The 15,915-nt window shown below is 45.3% G+C and overlaps 1 protein-coding gene across 1 annotated transcript in view; it reads left to right on the top strand.

The window, feature by feature from the left end:
- The first annotated feature begins 4,236 nt into the window (after positions 1-4,236).
- Positions 4,237-15,915, top strand: part of KCNH8 (potassium voltage-gated channel subfamily H member 8) — a 200,926-nt gene continuing 189,247 nt past the window's right edge. Inside the window, exons 1-2 of the mRNA XM_069959709.1 lie at positions 4,237-4,252; positions 4,323-4,520. Coding sequence (XP_069815810.1) covers positions 4,237-4,252; positions 4,323-4,520 — 214 coding nt within the window. The remainder of the gene's footprint in view (positions 4,253-4,322; positions 4,521-15,915) is intronic.

Raw genomic sequence — 15,915 nt, 5'->3', positions numbered from 1 at the left:
GTCTACTTTCGTATCTTTAGCTGTGCCTTCAGGCAATCACTGACTTAGGAACAGCACCGCAGCCACTTGTTGGCTGAGTGGGCTGTCATTGTTGAGACACAAAGGTGACAGCCCTTACAGCCAATCACTGGCCACGGCGCTGTCTGTTCTCAGTTAGTCAGTGGTTGGCTAAGCAGAGACTAACAGTCCACTCAGCCAATCACTGCCTGACTGAGAAGGGACAGTGCCACAGCCAGTGATTGGCTGAGTGGGCTGTCACTCTTGAGACAAAAGTGACAGCCCGCTCAGCCAATCCCCGGCCACGGCATTGTCTGTTCTCAATTAGTCAGTGATTGGCTGAGCGGGGAACAACAGCCCACTCAGCCAGCCAGCTAGTGATTGGCTGAGCTGTGTTATACCTCACTCATTGATTGCCTGGCGTGCTTGAAAAAACAAAGGGAGGACACCAAGGGAACCCGGACAGGTATGTATGGATCTGTTAAGGTCAGTCTGTGAAGCTCGCAAATTGTGCAGTATGATTGGCGTTTGTGGTTTCTCACTAGAGTTTAAAAATTTTATTACCAAATGAAGTATTGGTTTAAATATTGGTGCAATATTTCTTCTCTGTGTTTACAGATGTTTGTATAAACCATTTTTCAGGCTTACTTAATATGGTTGAAAGAAAATATAGTGCTAATTAAAAAAAACTATGGTGTCTCCCATCTCAGTCATCTCCCTAGAGAACACAACATTGCTTGAAGGACTTCCTACTGTATGTCCCATGTGATTTGATGCTACAGGCTTACTCATTCTCTCACATTTACTTGATCTGGTGTCACCAGTAGCAGCTGAAGCCTTGCAAGTAGCATCTAAAGCGAAAATAGCAGCATTGAAAGCCTCCACAGTGTTTTCAGTCCTTGAAAGAAATCATCAGTAAGCAATATAAGAAAAATGGTTCAGTTTTATTATATTTATGGTGGTAGGGTTTGTTATTGAAGTGCCCTGAGCACAACTGATAAATGATTTGCTATTTTCACCTTTCAGATTTTTTTTTTAAACCCGATTCTCCTATGTAGAAATGGTCTGGTGCCTGCTATAGCCATAACCTTATCATTAGAGATGAGCGAACCGGGTTCGGGTTCGAGTCTATCCGAACCCGAACGTTCAGTATTTTATTAGCTGGGGCTGCTGAACTTGGATAAAGCTCTAAGGTTGTCTGGAAAACATGGATACAGCCAATGACTATATCCATGATTTCCCCATAGCCTTAGGGCTTTATCCAAGCAGCCACCTCTAATCAAATGCCAAAAGTTCGGGTTCGGATCGACTCGAGCATGCTCGAGGTTCGCTCACCTCTACTTATCATACATAAATAATCACAAGTATGATTGGAAAAATGTAAGTCTGTTAGGTTTAACCAACTGACAAGGGAGGATGTAGACGAATGATGCTTTGGGAGACGTGTATAATTATGTTTAAATCCTTATTAGAGATGAGCGGGCACAATCTACCGAGTATAGTAATTGCTTGAGTACTGGGCTACTTAAAAGTACTCGATACTCAATCAAGCATTGTGTAGTGCTAGGGTGCTCGGTAACGAAAAGCTTGTTGAGAGGCTGCTGATCAACCTTTGAATAAGCTTTAAGGCTTTGGAAATGCACAATAAAATGTACCTTTCACAATCGGACCTCCAGAGATTCTCTGTTAATTCAGAATGTTGGGGCTTGAGCGGGGAAAGTATACTTACCTCTTCGGTCTTTTTTCTGTCTTCACTATAGCAGCTCAGCCAATCAGCAGCTGCAGAAGTTGGTGTCCTGTCTCAGCTGCTGATTTGCAGTAGTGAAGATAGAAGACCAGAGCGGTAAGTATAATTTCCCTGCTCCCCTGAGTACAGTGTGGCCCCTAGGTGGTAAGACTGTCACTTTCAAATTAAATAGATACCCTACACTGTGCTTAGCAGGGAGCCACTGGTCAAATACTGGAATCTACCATTATTTTTAATGGGGCTTGTTACTTAAGTTGGGCACTTGACTATTGAAAAATACTCGACTTGAGTATGTTGGTGCTCATTCATCTCTAATCCTTATTGATACAATAATGTCTTCTCCTAAAATGTAAAATGTAAGGTCAGTAGTTCATACTCAATAAAATTGGAATGTTACAATTAGAAGTCTTGGCCTTTAGACTGAAAAAATCTGGACTATTTTATAATAATAACTTTGACTGTCTTTTAAAATCATGGCACAGTGCACGATATTCCGTAGTTATATGATTAGTAGGATTTCTCGCAACAAACCTGAGAATGAGGATGTTGCTGGGTTCCTGGAACATCTAACTGCCAATAAATTGGTGCTGAATTCCCTTCATCATCATCATGATTAAAACTCTTCTAAATTTTTACTGAACAACAATACAAATACATGTTACAGAACTGAAACATTATTTCGGAAAAAACAAAAAAATAGCCATGATTTTAAAGCATAGATTTCTTTTTATATCTTTTGATATATAAACTTGTATATTACCTATTGATTGTTTATATATTTAGGCTATGTTCACACACCGTTAGAGACTGGATGTTCCGTGACCCTGGCTGGGTCTCGGAACGGCCGGTCTCTGCCCGGATCATCCTGGCTGGTACTTAAAGGGGTATTCCAGGTTATTTTGATATTAATTCTACTGATTTCTCTTGTAATATAATTAATATATCTCATTGGTTTCTATAATAAATTTTGTCTCTTTCTCTCTATTTTTATGTAAGTCACGTGTTTCTGTGACGTCACCGAACCGGAAGTGTGGGGACTTCCCCGACTCGGCCGGCCTCTTGGTGTTTATGTAGTTAGAAAGCTAGCAGAGCTTTACAAACGGCCTCCCTGCGCACGGGAGGTCACATGACACCCTGTTCCCGGGCGGCCTGTCAGTGTTAAGGAGGTCGCATCCACCTCCTGTATAATCACTAAAACCCTCCACCCCCTGCCAGTATAATCATCCCGATGTCTCCCCCGGCCCCCTCCATCCTGTGTATACAGTCCTTTTCAAAGATCTCTCACCCCATCCCCCGGTCTCGGCACCTCTTGCACTCAGCTGACAGGCTCTCTCTCTCTCTCTCTCGCTGTGTGTGAAGCAGGAGAGATTTCTTTCCTGCTCCGTACACAGTGCCTGTCAATTGCCCCGATAAAACTCAGCTGCCAGGAACTGTGTACGGAGCAGGAAAGAAATCTCTCCTGCTTCACACACAGCGAGAGAGAGAGAGAGAGAGCCTGTCAGCTGAGTGCAAGAGGTGCCGAGACCGGGGGATGGGGTGAGAGATCTTTGAAAAGGACTGTATACACAGGATGGAGGGGGCCGGGGGAGACATCGGGAGGATTATACTGGCAGGGGGTGGAGGGTTTTAGTGATTATACAGGAGGTGGATGCGACCTCCTTCACACTGACAGGCCGCCCGGGAACAGGGTGTCATGTGACCTCCCGTGCGCAGGGAGGCCGTTTGTAAAGCTCTGCTAGCTTTCTAACTACATAAACACCAAGAGGCCGGCCGAGTCGGGGAAGTCCCCACACTTCCGGTTCGGTGACGTCACAGAAACACGTGACTTACATAAAAATAGAGAGAAAGAGACAAAATTTATTATAGAAACCAATGAGATATATTAATTATATTACAAGAGAAATCAGTAGAATTAATATCAAAATAACCTGGAATACCCCTTTAAGTACCGGCCGGATGATCCGTCCGGCCGCGGAACTCTGATGCGGCCGCCCGCATCAGAGCTTCCCATAGCACACAGTGAAGCTAGCGGCCGGAGCCGCTCGCTTCACTGTGTGAACTGACAGGTCTTTCTGCGGCCGGAATTCATTGAATTCTGGCCGCAGAAAACTGACATGTCAGTTTTTTGCGGCCCCGCATGGGCTCCCGGCCAGAGCGTATACGATGTGTGTACGCTCCGACCGGGATCCCATTCAACAATAGGCATTGTTCCACCCCGCAAAACTACGGCCGTAGTTCTGCGGCGAGAACTACGGCCATAGTTGTACGTTGTGTAAACATAGCCTTAAATTACATTAGAATCAGATGTAGTGTATTGAATGAAGAGTTCAAACGCAGCCACTAAAGATCAATTGAAGAAAATATATATTATTATTGTTAATTTAACTGTTGATTCTGCCAGTAAAAATATCCGATTTATTAAATATGAATGCTTTCAATATTGGCTATTTTTTATTCAATATTGCTATATTACTGTAGACTGTAAAAATACTATGAAGCAGAAGATTAGTGTGTGGCTGAGACCAGATAGGGGGCCAGAGTTCCCCGTGCTGAAGAGAACAAAGAACTCGGCCACAAGTTCCCAAAGAAAGGAAACCTGTTGTGAGAGATACAGCTGCAGAGAGATGTGATATCAGCCAAGTCATCATAGTGAGCTTCAATTCAGCTCTTGTGAAACCTGCCTGGGGAGGTAGAGAGCACAGTACAAGAGGATGGCAGATATGGAAGCAATTGGATGCACAATGTGAGACTGTGAACCTTTCCAGCTTAGGGACAGGTGAATATGCATTTTTCTTCTGAATGTGTATGAGTGAACAGCCTGTATGAGAAAATTTTATAGCTAGACAAAGAGGCTACACGTCCTAATGTGTAGGCTCTAGTAATACATGGAAGAGCATTTGAGTGAGTAATAAGTGATTGCTAGCGAAAACTAGCGATTTAGTAGTAAATGATTCTGAGGTTATTACATTCACTGATTGCTGTTATATGTCATTATATGGTTGCTAATCGCTCCTCAGGACAAAACCGTGCAGAATGTTTTATCTGCATAGGACTTTTTAGCCGAGTGATCGTCAAACTACCAACAGGAATTTTTCGACATGTTAAAAGACGATTAATGACTTTTCATTCATTATTTGGTCATTCGGTGTTATTACACAGGCAGATAGTCCTGAATGGGGTTAAACAATAATCACTCTTGTAATAACACCTTTATTTTAATGGGGCTCTTGGTACCTAACTTCTATTTTGTCTGTGAATGTTGTGTTGTGGAATAATTGGTTCCACCAAAAAGATGTCTGTTTCGTTATCTCATGTGTAAGTTATTGCATCATATACTACAACATTGGGTAGATGTCTGGGCATAGACAGCCACCAAGGAGCATACTAGTGGACTGTGTGAGAGAGAGAAAATACAAAGAAGTGACTGAGAGCTTTAGGAGCCCATGCATCTGTCATGGGAGGATGGTGTATGCTAGTACTGTATATCAGATAGATCCTGGTGAGAGTCCTCAGAGAAGTCACTCACAAATAGAAAGCTGCAGAAGACTGGTGAGTTGGAGAGACTGCTTATAAGGCAACCAGTGGCTATGTATTATCAGAAGCATTGTTTAAAGTGGAACTGTCAGTAGGTATTTGACCCTGTTCATATCTAAATTTTGATAACTTACCCCACTAGTGTGTTCCCTTGAGCTGCAAAAGCCCAGCAAATTCCCCCAACCAATTTGTTAGCAATGTCTCTCAGGCTGCCTGTAATTACTTCTTAGAGGTGTTGTTAACAAGTTAATGAACTTTGCTGTGCTCATGCAGCCCTGGGGAACAACTAATGGGCTTTTAAGACTAAGTTTCATATTAATTAAAAGTGTAATATCTCTTTGCAGAAAGGGTCAATTATCAAAGGTATGCATGGATTCAGGGTCGGAAGACATATGCAGCAAGGGCCTCAGGGTCCTATTACACGGGCTGACTATGGCCCGATCATTTTTGAAATGAGATTTCCATGCGATGTCCATGCAGCCCCTGCCCAAACACCTGATACCTTACCTCTTGTCTTCTCTCCTGTGCTTTGCAGCCTCAAGGTCCCAGGGGCAGCAGCGTCTGAGCTAGCAGGCCGCTTAGCCAATCACAGGCCGCCACGGCCTGTGATTGTCTGAATGAGCTGTAATCTCTGCTGGCTCTGCTGCCGCCGGGACCGTTTAGCTGTGGAGCACAGGAGAGAAGACGAGAGGTAAGGTATCAGGTGTTTGGGCATCACTATTACGCATGGTTGGCCCCTAATGATTTTAGGTCCAGCTGGTGATTGTTGTCATTGGTTGATTGTTTGCTCTATTACACGGAGCGATAATTGGTCGAATTGGCCTGATTTCGCCAATTATCGTTCTTTGTAATAGGGCCCTTAGTTTATACACCAAGAAAACCTGCAAGAAGTCTGCTTAAAACCCCAGAAAGTTTAGCAACAGGACTGGTTGACAATGGCATGGTCAAATGACAGTAACGGTTAAGATTGGGAAACAGTAAATACCTTGAGAAAGAAGGGACAGCGTGTACAGGTGATCACCCCAGTAGATTATTGATACAAGGCAATTGTCTATAATTATTTTCTTCATGCAAATAGGAAAGAGTAGAAAAGGCAAAAACAAAGAGGTTAAATGTTAAGCAATTGACAAATCTAACTCTCTGCACAACCATGGATACCACTTAGCCTATGCTTATCAGTCCGCACTCCCTAGGTGACCTGTTAGGGGCCTCTAGTGTTCACTGCTGATCACAGCTGCCTCTACTTCCAAGACAAATTCATTTCAGGAGTGATAGCCTGCTCAGCCAATCTCTGGCTGAGACAGGACAGCACCACTGTCAGTGATTGGCTAAGTAGGCTGTTACTGCCAAGTTGAGTTTGTCTCAGAAGGGGAGACAGCTGCGATCAGCGGGGCAAACTAGAGACTCATAGGAGGACACCAGGGGAGTACAGACAGGTAAGTAGTGATGAGTGAACTTGCTGAACTGCACTAAAACAGCTAAAGGCCTGCAATCGTTTATTTGTTTTAGTGCAGCCATGAGTTCTTGGTTATTCCATTCCCCTACCTTCATCTCACTTCTTCATTACTAAGTTAAAAAGAATGAATACATCTGCCCCTTAACGTTAATGATCAGTGGGTATCTCAGCACCTAGATCTCCACCGATCAAAACGTAAAATATCATTATTATTATTTTTAAAATAGATACCCTCTAAAGAAAACTGTACATCGCAGACAAGTGAATGTGTTCACACTATGTAAGTACTAAAATAATCACAGCCATTGTTGCCGATTTGCAACAACGGCCGTAATTACTACGGTACTTCCGTAGTGCTGCATTTGAAGGAATCTCCGCCGGAGTATATACACATGCCCACAGCAACCAATTACAGCTCAGCTTCCAGCTCTGGTGAAAGGAAAGAGGACCTTTGGTTGCTGTGGCCAGTTTGCACCAGTCTAAATGTTTCACCCTTTGTACAGTATACAGCTAGTACAGCTAATACAGTGACCTGGGAGTCTTAGATGCATCCATGCACACTCCTTCTGCTTTTCCTGCTCCATTTCTGTGGTGTTTCTATCACATTCTGAGGTTTTTAGGTGGACCAGACACCCTCCCTTCTGCTGAGTAGGGGTCCCTGGAAAAATGCTCTAATCTTCCATTGATTTTAATGGGGTTCATTACTTGATGGAGCATTCGAGAATTGAAAAATACTTGACATGAATAACGAGCATTCAAGTATTTTAGTGCTCACTTATCTTTATTAAGCAGGGAAATAATTTTGTAATATATCACAGTAAATAGTGATGAGCGAACTTACCAAACATTCTGGTTTATCCAAACCCCAACATTCAGCATTTGACTACCGGTGGCTGGAGGAGTTGGATGCAGCTCTAGGACTGCTGGGAAAATATGGATATAGCCTATGGCTCTTTTCATGTTTTCTTGGACTCCATAGGTCTGCATCCAACTTCTCCAGCCACCAGGAGTCAAATGCTGAACGTTCGAGTTTGGAACCCAAAACATTTGGGAAGTCAGCTCATTGCTAATAGTAAATATATTGATGTATAGTACAAGCAACCTAGTAGAGATAATGAGTGGGTTTGAATCAATACCAATTAAATACTAATAAACTTCCCACACTCAGGATTTGCTGAGGTAGTATACTTCATGTTTTGATCCATCACATTACAACTTTTAATAATTGTCTTTTTATTAAGATTTTCAAATATAAGAGAACATAACAGAGTCAAGTAAAATAAGAAAACTGACATAGTCATGGGCAGCAAGAACAATCAGAGAGCCCATGGGGAGTTTAAGGGAAATATGAATAGTAAGCAATAAAACAAACAATTTGCAAACATGAACCAAGCAATTGTCTGGAAAGGGACCTGTAGAGGGCAGGAGCCCGGGCTGATAAACACTGAGAGAGTGCATAACCCTGTGGGCCAGGTGGGTGTGGGTCAGGAGTGACCTAGTGACTGATAGCAGGGCATGGGAAACACCTTAGGACCCTCAGGCAATGCAGTGTAAGGACAGATCCTACTCCGGAGTAGGACTAGGGATGGAAAAGGAGAAAAAGAGAGGAGGCAGTGTGAGAGAAGGGGTGATAGAAACATCAGAGGGAAAGGGAAGAGAGAAGGGTAAAGGGGGAGAGTTATCTCGGACGTCTGTCCCAAAACGCATCCCACGGCGCCCAGACCTCGTTGAACTTGTCTATGGTGTTATTCAAGAGGGCCGTAAGGGATTCCATACTGCGGACATATCTAACCCTCGTCAGCAAATCCAGCGAGGACGGGGGGAAGTACTTTTCCAGTGAAGAGAAATAAGGCACTTCGCAGCCGTGAGGATATGAAGGAGCATCTTGGCAGCGCGTGTCCCGATTGACTCTGGGGGGGGGGCATTAAAGAGCAAGTGTAGGGGGGCCAGTGGGACCTGAATCTTGAGGACCTCTCGTACAGTGTTTTGGACCGTTGCCCAATACGGGGTGATCAGGGGGCAGTCCCAGAATATGTGGAGTAATGTCCCGGGGGCAGACAGGCATCGCCAGCATGTGTTGGGAAAAGCAGGGTTAAATTTATTGAGGAGGTGAGGGGTGTGGTACCATCACATAAGTAGTTTGTACTGAGCCTCCTTGTATGGTATGCATAAGGAAGAAGTGGCCGCTTTACGCCACACTACCTGCCACGTAGATGGCGTGATCGTAAGGCCCAGGTCCCGCTACATTACAATCTTTTAAATAATGCTATTAGTGAAGATTGGACTGGTGGATGTTCGGGTTTCAGTGGGTTAGTACGAACGTGAAAAAAGGTCCGGTTCAGATAAAATACAGCCATTTTAGAGGCCCGATCTGGCCATTCACAAAGCCCACAGTCTTAAAGCTTGTTTATTGGCTGCTCAGCAGCCAAATGCCAGACCAGGTACCCAAACAAACACATTCAAGATTGGACCCGGACTTTGCAATCCCGGTTCGCTCAACACTAGTTCCTATATTACTGTGCATTTCAGTACCTTTTTGTCACATTTACTGTACGTTACGAAGTATGTATTATACAGTGCACTCAGCGGAATTTTTTTTTAGCATTCTAATATTGGAGAGAAACTAGGAAATACTACTATTACTTAATTGTAATGGTATTTTCCAGCTTTGTGTGATTCATACTACAGTTTTCTTTGTTCGTAAAAGCTTGCTGAAAATAAAGAATTAAAAAAGAACCCCTTGACTTTTTGAAGGCTTGGGTTTAACCCATAGCTGCACCAGGACGTTATTGAACGTCCTCGTGCCGCTATGGGAGTTCAGAGGGGGGTCGCGCGGCGACCACCCTCTGAACTGCCGCGATCCCGGGTGCCGCGAGTAGCCCGGGCTCGCGGCTATTAGCGGGCACGGTCCGATCGCCGTGCCCGCTAATTCAGTACTTAGAAGCAGCTGTCAAAGTTGACAGCTGCTTCTAAATACTTGCTGTTATACATGCCTGGTGGTCTAGTGGGGGGATCGCCCCCCTGCGGCGCGATTGCGGGGGGGCGATCCCTGCATCCATCCCGGGCCGGGGTCTGCTCCGTAATGGCGCTGATCCCGGCTCGGCATTCTATTGCTTTTGGCTGCAGCAGCCAAAAGTAATAGAACACCGATCTCATGGATTCATGCAGTATAAGTATACTGCATGGATCTCTATGAGAGATCAGAGTGCATATACTAGAAGTCCCCCAGGGGGGCTTCTAGTATATGTGTAAAGTAAAAGAAAAATGTATTTTTAATAACACAAAACCCCCTCCCCTAATAAAAGTCTGAATCACCCCCCTTTCCCCATTTTATAAATAAAAATAAATTAATTAATTAATAAACAAACATGTTTGCTATCGCCGCGTACGTAATCGCCCAAACTATTAATTAATCACATTCCTGATCTCACACGGTAAACGGCGTCAGCGCAAAAAAATCCCAAAGTGCAAAATTGCGCAATTTCTGTCGCATCAAATCCAGAATAATTGTAATAAAAAGCGATCAAAAAGTCATATATGCGCAATCAAGGTACCGATAGAAAGAACACATCATGGCGCAAAAAATGACACCTCACACAGACCCATAGACCAAAGGATAAAAGCGCTATAAGCCTGGGAATGGAGCCATTTTAAGTGACGTATATTTGTTAACAACGGTTTGAATTTTTTACAGGCCATCAGATACAATATAAGTTATACATGTTACATATCGTTTTAATCGTAACAACTTGAGGAACATGCATAACAAGTCAGTTTTACCCCAGGGTGAATGGCGTAAAAACACATTTCCCCCAAATAAAAGAAATGCGTTTTTTTTTTCAATTTCACCACACTTTGAATTTTTTTCTGGTTTCCCGGCACATTTTAGGCAAAAATTACATCTGCCATAGCAAAGTACAATTAGTTGCGCAAAAAATAAGGGCTCACTTGGGTCTCTAGGTGGAAAAATGCAGGCGCTATGGCCTTATATACACGAGGAGGGATAAACGAAAACGCAAAAATGAAAACTGGCTGTGTCCCCTAAGGGTTAAGATGGTAATAGAAAAAATTGTTAGAGATTCTGATCCATGACTTGAGACAATTACAGACAATGCCCTACGAGATTGCAATTTAGTGACTGTTCAGGACTTTGGAGTACACTGACTTCTTCAGGTTTATGAGATTTAGATGATGTATACTTTGTCATATGGCATTAAAGGTAAACACTACATTATTGCGAGACTATGACTATGTAACAATTATATTAAAGTGTGTACTACTTAGGTTGTTTTTTTTCTCTATGGCATGCTGCTTTTTCTTCTCTATACTCAATCAGTGTCTGTCTTGTTCACTTGTATTGCTGTATTTATCCTGTCGGATTGATTATATAGGCTACAGTTTCTTTTCTTATGTGCTTACAGCAAGTATCCTAGTATGTCCTTATATATTTGTTTGTATTCATTGACTGGTCTAAGGGAAGTCCCGGACATGGTCATATTAAATAGATCTTCTCTGTGCATAGCATGGGTGAAATATATTTTGAAGTCAAACAAATTGAAAAAAAAAAAGAAAACGGCAGGCAGGAGTGGGTGAGAAAAAACAAACAAGTGAACTCACCATTCCTGTGCCTCTATTCGTGCATCTTTTTCTTTCCTTGAGATTTTAACGCAGGACGTGCCGCACCTTCTCTTCCTTTTTTCCTTTTTTAGTTTAGACCATCATTTTTGTTTGGCTTGGCATATATCCCTAGTTATTGTTCAAAGACTTTTAGATGGAGTGAAACACTTGAAGGAATACCACCTTTCCTAGGCAGAATGCTATTTTGCAAATGCTTTACATGTCATTATGACGATCTCAATAAAGGGGTTAGCCAGCGATGAAAAAAAATAGGTATATTATTGCAAGTATGTAAAGAACAATGGAGAAGAAATAGTTACCTCGGATTGGCTGAGCAGGCTGTCATCCCTGTGAGGAATCGGCATCATCTTTGGGGAATACCAGATACCCTTAGGAGGACACTGGGGGGAGCATGGAGAGTTAAGTATAGCCTCTTTATTGTTTTTTACAAACTTACAACCATATAGTAAACACTGAGTTTACTAGATTTTAAGGAGAACTAGTGTCCCTTTAACATGTCACTAACATGAATATCTCCTGGGAGCATCAACAAACATTAGGAATTGTCCAAAATCCTTTAACCCCTTCCCCCAATATGACGTCCAGGGACGTCATGAAAAGCAGTGGCAGAATGCATCATGACGTCCCTGGACGTCATGCTTTCCCTGCCTCCCCCGTCTGTCCCTGGGTGAGATCGGGCAGCAGGAGGAGGCTGTGTCACACAGCATCCTCCTGCTGCCACTGCCCGGAGGGGAGCCGCGCTCCCCCCCGGGCAGTTAACCCCATAAACGCCGCGGTCAATGCGACCGCAGCGTCTATGGGGAGATTCAGTGTCCCCCGCCGATCGGGCGGCGGGGGGAGGCTGCAGAACGCTGCCTCCCCCCACCGCCACTCAGTCTGTGTCCCCCGGCCCCCTCCCCTCGTCCTCCGATACCGGCGGATCGCCGCTACTACCTCTTTAGCGGCGATCTGCCGGTACCGGGCATTACCGGCGCCGCCGATAGTTTTCATCTCCCCCCACCGTGAATCCACGGTGGGGGGAGATGAAAAATGTCCCCTCAGACCCCAGATCAGCCCCCCGATCACCCTCCCCGGGCGGCCATCAGATCCAAGATGGCCGCCCCCATCCCTGCTAACAAACGATGTTTGTTGGCAGGGATGGAAATGAATAAGTGATCAAAGCCCCATGCTCTCCGCCACCGGAGGTAGCGGAGAGCATGGGGCAGTGATCGGGGACCCCCCCGTGTGGTCCCGGAGCAGGCGATCGGCGGTATATACTATATACCGCCGATCGCCTGTTCCCAGTGCTGATCAGCACTTTTTATCCCCTGTCACCATAAATCATTGGTGACAGGGGATAAAAAGTGTCACCGTGCCCCCCCCCCCCCAAGTCGCCCCCCACCCCCCCAGTCACCCCCGTCCCCCAGTCACCCCCCCCCCTTCCGCACATACGTTACCTGATCCACGGAGCTCCGTCCTCCTCGACGTCCAGGCTGATTCTGAAGTGCGCATGCGCTCCAGAATCAGTTAGCTCTGAAAATTTAAAGTGACAGAGACCAATTTGGTCTCTGTCACTGAACTATGATTACTGTGATAGAAAATATCACAGTAATCATAGTAATACAGTGAAAATTAATGTATAAAGTACAAAAAGTGAAAAACATACAAAAAAATAAAACACACACTTTTTATTATAGTAATAATTGCAGTTTACTCCCAGATTACCCCTAGCCCCCCCAAATTACCCGTAACCACCGCAGGTTGCCCATATCCGCCCCAGATTGCCCGTATCCACCTCAGATTGCCCGTAATCACCGCACGTTGCCTATAACCACCGCACGTTGCCCATAACCACCGCACGCTGCCCATAACCACCGCACGTTGCCACTAACCACCGCACGTTGCCACTAACCACCGGACTTTGCCTATAACCATCGCATGTTGCCTATAACCACCACATGTTGCCTATAACCACCGCACGTTGCCCATAACCACCGCACGTTGCCACTAACCACCGCACGTTGCCACTAACCACCGCACGTTGCCCATAACCACCGCACGCTGCCCATAACCACCGCACGTTGCCACTAACCACCGCACGTTGCCCATAACCACCGCACGTTGCCACTAACCACCGCACGTTGCCCATAACCACTGCACGTTGCCACTAACCACCGCACGTTGCCACTAACCACTGCACGTTGCCACTAACCACTGCACGTTGCCTATAACCACCGGACATTGCCTATAACCACCGCATGTTGCCTATAACCACCGCATGTTGCCTATAACCACCGCATGTTGCCCATAACCACCGCACGTTGCCCATAACCACCGCACGTTGCCTGTAACCACCCCAAATTGCCAGTGAGCCCCTCCAGATGGTCCGTAATCAGCCCCGATTGCCCGTAACCCCGCATATTGCACGTAACCACCGCACGTTGCCTCTAACCACTGCACGTTGCCTCTAACTCACACACGTTGCCAGTGACCCCCTCCAGATTGCCGTAACCACCCAAAATTACATGTACCCACCCCTGATTACCTATAAGCACTTTCGTTTATCCGTAACCACCCCAGATTGTCTGTAACCACCCCATGTTGCCCGTAACCACCGCAGATTGTCTGTAACCCCCCCAGGTTGCCCCTAATCACATGTAATTCCCCCCAGATTGCCTCTGACCACCGCACGTTGCCTCTGACCACCGCACGTTGCCTCTGACCACCGCACGTTGCCTCCGACCACCGCACGTTGCCCCCGACCACCGCACGTTGCCCCCGACCACCGCACGTTGCCTCTGACCACCGCACGTTGCCTCTGACCACCGCACGTTGCCTCTGACCACCGCACGTTGCCCCCGACCACCGCACGTTGCCCCCGGCCACCGCACGTTGCCCCCGACCACCGCACGTTGCCCCCGACCACCGCACGTTACAGGTTCCCATCCCAGATTACCTATAAGCACTTCAGTTTATCCGTAACCACCCCAGGTTGCCCGTTACCACCCCACGTTGCCCGTTACCACCCCTCGTTGCCCGTAACCACCGCAGGTTGCCCGTAACCACCACAGATTATCCGTAACCACCCCACATTACCTGTAATCTCATTTTTTTTTTGTATTTTAGTAACTGCGCTATTCTAATAACCATTACTAGCTGCGGTTTTGCTCCAGCAAATTGGCGCTCCCTTTCTTCTGAGCCCTGCTGTGTGCCCATACAGTGGTTTATGCCCACATATGGGGTACCGTTGTACTCAGGAGAACCTGCGTTACAGATTTTGGGGTACATTTTTTCTCCCATTCCTCGTGAAATTGAGAAATTTTAAACTAAACGAACATATATTGGAAAAATTCGAGTTTTTCATTTTTACTGTCTTATTTTGAATACTTTCCTCTAATACCTGTGGGGTCAAACCGCTCACTGCACCCCAAGATGAATTCTTTGAACGGTGTACTTTCCTAAATGGGGTGACTTTTGGGGGGGTTCTATTCTGCTGGCACTACAGGGGCGCTGCAAACGCACCTGGCGCTCAGAAACTTCTTCGGAAAAATCTGCACTGAAAATGCTAATTGGCGCTCCTTCCCTTCTGAGCCCGGCTGGGTGCCCATACAGTGGTTTATGCCCACATATAGGGTACCGTTCTACTCAGGGGAACCTGCGTTACAGATTTGGGCATGCAGCTTCTCTCCTGTTCCTCGTGAAATTGAGAAATTTCAAACTAAACAAACATATTATTGGAAAAATTCAAGTTTTTCAATTTTACTGTCTTATTTTGAATACTTTCCTCTAATACCTGTGGGGTCAAAATGGTCACCACACCCCAAGATGAATTCTTTGAGGGGTGCACTTTCCAAAATGGGGTGACTTATGGGGGGGTTCTCTTCTGCGGACACTACAGGGGCTCTGCAAACGCACCTGGGGCTCAGAAACTTCTTCAGCAAAATCTGAACTGAAAATGCTAATTGGCGCTCCCTTCCTTCTGAGCCCTCCTGTGTGCCCATACAGTGGTTTATGCCCCCATATGGGGTACCGTTGTACTCAGGAGAACCTGCGTTACAAATTTTGGGGTGCGGATTCTCTCATGTTCCTTGTGAAATTGAGAAATTTTAAACTAAACGAACATATTATTGGAAAAATTCGAGTTTTTCATTTTTACTGTCTAATTTTAAATACTTTCCTCTAATACCTGTGGGGTCAAAATGGTCACCACACCCCAAGATGAATTCTTTGAGGGGTGTACTTTCCAAAATGGGGTGACTTTTGGGGGGGTTCTCTTCTACGGGCACTACATGGGCGCTGCAAACGCACCTGGCGCTCAGAAACTTCTTCAGCAAAATCTGCACTGAAAATGCTAATTGGCGCTCCTTCCCTTCTGAGCCCCGCTGTGTGCCCATACAGTGGTTTACGCCCACATATGGGGTACCGTTGTACTCAAGAGAACCTGTGTTACAAATTGTGGGGTGCAGATTCTCTCTTGTTCCTTTTGGAAAGGAGAAACTTTAATCTAAACATATATATTATTGGAAAATTAAAATTTTCGATTTCTTTAAGGCCTAATTGTGAA

This window comes from Dendropsophus ebraccatus, chromosome 2 (genome assembly GCF_027789765.1).
Source record: "Dendropsophus ebraccatus isolate aDenEbr1 chromosome 2, aDenEbr1.pat, whole genome shotgun sequence".
NCBI lineage: Eukaryota > Metazoa > Chordata > Amphibia > Anura > Hylidae > Dendropsophus > Dendropsophus ebraccatus.
This window is presented reverse-complemented; position numbering and strand designations above follow the sequence as displayed.